Below are 6,445 nucleotides of genomic sequence, written 5' to 3' on the forward strand. Positions count from 1 at the left end.
ACTCTGGGTCGTATTCTAGAACTCTATTCAATGCTCAAGTCAGGATTGCACTGGCAACACAAGCACTGGAAATACGACCCTAATGACAGGGATTTGAGTATGATTTCGAGTGTTTTAAACCATACTCAAATCCTGACTTGAGCATTGAGTAGAGTTCTAGAATACGACCCATAATGCTTACCATCGTGATGAACGTATATATTTGCCAATCGGCGTTAGGTACTCTCGGGTTCCTTTCGTGCACCCAACTCATGCACTTGTGTAATTGATTAATGTTGAATATTTCTAACAACTGCGGCTTTCCTTTGGACTTCCCGAGCTGTGGTTACCCGTTAACTTGTATTTTAGAAAACGATTATTCAGATTCCGTTTTAGGTTTTACGGTGGCTCTAATTTTATGGCCAATGTCAAGACCAGTGTAGTATACAAACGCAACCTCAATGTAAACTAGACAAAGGTTTATGTTGCCCTTGTATTATAACAAATAGATGTTCAACTTAAATGCGAATGATTACTGTAAATTGAAGTTTATTTACAAGTTTACGAATTTGAAATGGATGTATAAAGAGTCTTGTCTAGGGTCCATTCAATAACGAAACAACCTCTTTGTGTCTATGTGAAAATCGTTAATGAAAAAGTGAAGTTGTATCGTAGCCCTTTTTGTATTAGAATTCTTCTAATGAACTTAAGTATTTTCTAGTACACATGGCATAACAGATAGGTTTACATACAATTACATACACACGTGATGAATAACAACAAGATCAGCATACAAACTGGGTTTGGGGCTTCTTTCGTCCTACAAAATTTTACTAAATGTCTGCAAAAGGAGATTTTTTGCATAGTAGAAGCGGCTGTCACACATTGCGTAGAGTCGTCACATTATTATTGTATTTGTACCTACAGGTTGTAAACATAATTTGAAAAAACAAAAAGGTATTCATGTGTATCAACAGAATCACTTGTTGTATTGAAATAACCTTAGTCAAATGAAGTACTAACATTTGATATTTTTATACCGGGATAATGATTATGGGATGTGATCATAAAATATATGATATACACATTTAAATTTAAAAAAATATATGGACAAAACAACATTTTAAACACCGGGCGTACGTTTAATTTCTTTAATGAATGTCGGTGCGACGAGTGCACCGCAAAATTGTGCGAATGTGTTCGTCTTGCAACAATTGGTAATCTAATTGTCTTATTATACTATGTTTTTTGTCTGTTTGCGCCTTTGCATTTTAATACATAAAAAAAACTTGGGACCAGTTTGTGTTTTTAGTCATGTTATTGTACCTATCTCATTTGCCAACTTTTATAAACATTTAAGGAATAGATGTGTGTACCGAATGGTGTCTATTAATTATTAACATATAATTTAGTCAATTTTAATTGTTAATCACAATTTTCAATGCATTGTTTTATATAATTTTCTTTCAACTTTCTTGCTTTCTCTTCTCTACTATTTCCAGTAGAAAAGTAATTTAAGCTTGCTTGTAAATAAAAGCACCCATTCTCTATAATTTTTTTCTTACACTGCCTTTGCATAATGCTCATTGCTTTTGACTTAGAAATTGACTTCAAAATATTTCAGTATAATTTTGTTTTGCGTTTTATCAATAATATATTAATACATATAATGTAAAAGTTAGTGTGAAGTTAAAATTAAATGGAGCCATATCATTTAGATTTTTAATTATAGCAAAATATGTAATTATTAAGTTACCTTAGTGAATTATAAATAAAAATTAATAATTCCGATTATGTTTCTTTATTTCACGATCATATCATTTTAATAACATTATACTCAAATGAACAATAGTTTAAAATAAGGTAAATTCATTAAATTATTTAAATAGAATAAATAAGGTAAATTATTGAACACAATTCGTTACAACAGATAAATTTGTATTAATAAATAATTGCATTTAAATACTCCTTCTACATTTTCAAAATATAAAATTTGGTTAAACTTAATTTTCTACAATTTAAGAATTCAGCTAAGTAGCTTGTTTTAACAAGTTTGACATTTAGGGCGTCTTCAACTTAGACGCTTATAGAAGCGCTACAGTCGCGCGATTGTGGCGCGGCAGCGGCACGTCTCAACCTTCAGTAAATTTTTGTTCAGTTATCGTGACTGCAAAATTGGCGCGCGCATGTCACGACAGTGGCGCTGCAACTGCGCTTCTAAATATTGTATGAAAATTGATAGTGGCGCGGCTGTAGCCTCATTGCAACGCTTCTATAAGCGTCTAATTTAAAGTCGCAAGTTGTCTCGACGATCACGTCCCACTAACAGGGCAGAGAAATAAATCCCGGAATTCCTGGAAATGGGTAGCTTCAACGTGGAATAGTTAGACCAAGCGCAGTTACAATTAAGTACAGTTATTTTTTTTACAATTTTCATGCGCATGCGCAACTTTTATACAAGCATTGTAAATGACTACACAATTTTGAAATACATCAAAAATATATAGTTTCGAAACGTAGTAATGGATTAACGCTTCAAACAACTATCGGACGGGGCTTCGATCTGTCAGATAACAAAAAGATGTAAATTGTCTACAGCCATACAAACAAACACCTCGAATTGTTCGTAATTCCTCCACGACTTCTTCAAGCATTAAGCTACGAACACATTACCCAACAGGACTAATAAGAGTGAGGACAGACAAGCGTAATCTTTTGAATTGTGAGTCGCGTTTTCTGAGTCGCTTAGTTTACGCTGCATTCGGTTTCATATTAAAGTCCGGTTTGTGCCACACGACAACGCAAAGTGCGTTGTTTACCGACTCACGCGTGCAATTATGACTGAAGGTTACGGAAACGTTTATTGGCATGTGGTAGTACTTTACAAATTGTTCTGGATGTTTACATAATCTTTCCATATTCAGTAGATGTACTCAGTACTTCTTGTTCTAACATCATCTAACGCTTCATGGAACGATTACACTATTCGAATTTCCGTCGAACGTAACCTACTAGACTCAAAAACCGCGACTCACAGCTCAAAAAATTACGCTACCCTTACAGTTGATAAAGTTTTTTTTTTATATTTTAAGTAAGCTGGGGTCTTAATTTTTCTGTGCCGTCAAAATTATTTACGGCTATTGTAAAAAGTATTATCAGATCAATCTAGGCCGGTTCCGATAGTTTGTAACTTAATACTTAAAAGTTATAGGTACACAATTCTACCGAATACATAGGGTGTTACAAAACAAAGTCCAATAATATATAGATGAAACGAAACATTATAAAAAAAAAACTTAAAAATGTTTCTACTTTTCTTACATTCTTATAGCAGCGACTACAAATTTGCATGGACAGTCGTTCCGTCTTAAGACGTTTGAAAGTGTGAATGAAACGGAAATTTTCGTATTCCACAGTATTAATCACAGAACACTATTACTCTAGCGAGATATTAACGGAATTACGGTGAGAAAGAGGCATTTGCCTTGGCTAATAGCCGTTAAAAACCCTACATTATAAGACAGACCAATTACGACTAGATAATGGTAATTCCTTGTAGGAATGTGGTATTCCCTCCAAGTTAATATGTTTAAAAGTTAAATGGATAAACATTAATTATTATTATTATTATTGGGGCACAACTCTGAGGTACATGATTATCATATAATTTTCTACAAATCGCGATATTTCTTTAGCATTTACAGATTTCTAAACTAGCATTAGACAGAGCTGTTCTGCCGCCGCGCCGTTAGTTGGAAGGGCGGTTATGACAAAAACTCAAAACCGAGAAAATAATGTTTAAAGAAATGTGATTAAAAAAATCTACATTTCTCTTGCGGTAACTTCATATATTATCCACTTTGAAAAAAAAAGTGTCAGATCGGCCTTTTTTAACAGGTCACGGCAGTACATGTAGCAATATGTTTTTTTTAATGTATGCGCGCGCCTCTTAGGGTCGTATTCTAGAACTCTACTCAATGCTCAAGTCAGGACTTGAGTATGATTCAAAGCACTAGAAATCATACTCAAGTCTGTTCAAATCCTGACTTGAGCATTGAGTAAAGTCCTGGAATACGACCCTTAGGGTCGTCAGAATCATACTCGAGTTCCTGCCATTAGTGTCGTATTTCCAGTGCTTGAAATCATACTCAAATCCTGACTTGAGCATTGAGTAGAGTTTTGGAATACGACCCTTAACTATGTCAACTAATGACGCGACGGTAGTATTGGTAATTTTATTTTTTGTGAAACTAGCTAAAAATAACGGTATGTGGTATAAAACGGTATTCTTACCTGTACACACTGCCGGAACTACGACCATGTTACTGTGTTACTATTAAATTTTAAACATTCAATATTTTTTTCTCTATTTTCACATAAGTTCGTAATATTTATACAGTTGGCTAGCTGAAGCAACTTTACACATACTTGCGACTATGGAACAATTCATAGTAACGTTTACAAATTTCACAAACGCACGTGTTGATTTTCACCTTACCTTTTTTCTTACAACCAAAGGGATGTAAATCGGCATTATACTTGTCTACATCTATGAACCGACTTTCCAAAATAAGTTTTTGTTTTAAGTCGTTTAGCCTTTCGTGTGCTTGGTCAATTCTCTCGCTGCTACTTTGTCTGTAATAGGACAACACATCTATTAATACTAATTACCAACAGATTACGGTCATCATCATTAGCCCACTACTGAACTCCACTATTAGGCGTAAGCAACTCCCGAAACTTTGCAAAGTAACACAATGTTATGTTAAATGAATGTAGTGGACGTACAGTGCGCCTTAATTATTAAATAGTTTATCTAACTGGCAAAGTCCAATGCTGAAAATTGAACCTTATATCAATCACATATCGTTGATAATTGTAATTTTAAAAACCGTTTGTATAGCTTCAAGTGTTGCTGAATGGCAATGGAGGACCAGTGAATGGACAACGGCGCTGTCAATCCTGCGAGTAATTATAATAATAATACTAGAATTCACCCTCTCGCTCGCACTCTACTGCGAGCGCTCGCTCGGAACTCGTTTAAAGGAGTCACCATACTTACGACACAGAATACCATTAAGCCGGTCAGGTCAGGTCGATCAGATTTTATGTTCATGAAATAAGAGTGAAAATTATGGTGTGCGTTTCGCGCCGACGGCGACGACGGTACGAGCGGAAGCGTAAACATCTTTTTCTGTTATTGCATGGGGATAAAGCTTTTTCTGACCGGCTCAAATCGATAATAAGTGTATGGTAACTCCCTAAAGTTGCAACGAGTACCGAATGACATTAGCGTGTTGTATATAACACAACATGGAGATCACAACCATTTTCTTTTAAACACAAAGTCATGCCATGATAAAACATTTTGTAACTATAAATAAAGTAAATAGTCATGAAAACTTTAAAATTTATAATCGAGTACAAGTGAATGTTACTCAACAATATTGACTACGCAACACTCTACAGCCTTCAATATTTTTATTTACAAAAAAGAATAAGTTACAAAGAAATTAATTAAAATGAAAATTAAACTTACGGACATATTATGAGTTAAACTGTAATTAAAAACAATGTATATTAAAGTTTTAAAGTACAGTGTTTGATTAAACCATTCCATGTCGTTCATTAGGAGAAACATTTTATTTTGGCTGTACAACTTTTGGTACTTTAAATTTTTTTGATGAATTCTCACGGAATACAAATGCGGAAGCAGTTTAACATGGATAATGCAAAGGTCGTGGAATAAAGGTTGTTTGTTTTACGGAAAACAACAGCATCTGTACGATTTTTTTAAATTAACTGTATTTTTTGCTTTTTGTACAGATCGAAGGAACTGCCCATGAAGATAAAAAATTTAACGATTTTTATAAGTCACAGAATTGTTGTTTTAAATGATAAGAAAAACACGTTTATAAATATAGGTTAATTAAAAATAGCCTCGTATGTTTCAAACTACACTCCAACTATATTATAATATTATTAATTTCAATTTAAAATTTTAGTTTAGATAGTAAAGTAGGGCTCCTTGTGAAGAGTTCGCCCAGGGTACTGCCACCTTACCTATTTCTGCCGCCATACAGTAATGCGACCACTACTGCGTTCCAGTTTTGAAGGGTAAGGGTGCTAGCGAAATTATAGGCACATGGGACTTTTCAACTTATGTCTCAGGGTGACGGGCGCAGTGGCAGTGCCCTTTGAGTGACACTGCAACTGTTATGGATAGGAGTGACGTTTACCACCAGGCGCACGACTTTTTCGTCCCGCCACTTAGTGTCATAAAAAATATTAATTAAGACTGATTTATCGTTTATCAATCGCGTGTGGTGATGAGTGTACAAAAAGTCAAAAGCTACTTAAAAAAGTTTCCAGGAAAATACAAAAACACTCGTGTTTCTGGAAGTAAATACAGATATCGCTGCGAAAGTAATCTGGGTTAGTAATACCAGTACTGTAACAGTTTATA

The 6,445-nt window shown here is 34.5% G+C and overlaps 1 protein-coding gene across 3 annotated transcripts in view; it reads right to left on the reverse strand.

Moving 5' to 3' along the window:
- Window positions 1-1,774: 1,774 nt before the first annotated feature.
- The window catches only part of LOC113236984 (spermatogenesis-associated protein 6), a 32,386-nt gene continuing 27,715 nt past the window's right edge, over window positions 1,775-6,445 (reverse strand). Inside the window, exons 7-8 of one of the 3 annotated variants that reach the window (XM_026473216.1) lie at window positions 4,467-4,614; window positions 1,775-3,089 (exon numbers count right to left, since the gene is read on the reverse strand). In XM_026473216.1, the coding sequence (XP_026329001.1) occupies window positions 3,084-3,089; window positions 4,467-4,614 (154 nt within the window). In that variant the 3' untranslated portion in view covers window positions 1,775-3,083. Of the gene's footprint in view, window positions 3,090-4,311; window positions 4,615-6,445 lie in introns of those variants that run through there. The other 2 variants (XM_026473215.1, XM_026473218.1) reach the window with 2 other exon arrangements.

This window comes from Hyposmocoma kahamanoa, unplaced genomic scaffold, assembly GCF_003589595.1.
Source record: "Hyposmocoma kahamanoa isolate Upper Pololo Valley unplaced genomic scaffold, ASM358959v1 92, whole genome shotgun sequence".
Taxonomy (NCBI): domain Eukaryota; kingdom Metazoa; phylum Arthropoda; class Insecta; order Lepidoptera; family Cosmopterigidae; genus Hyposmocoma; species Hyposmocoma kahamanoa.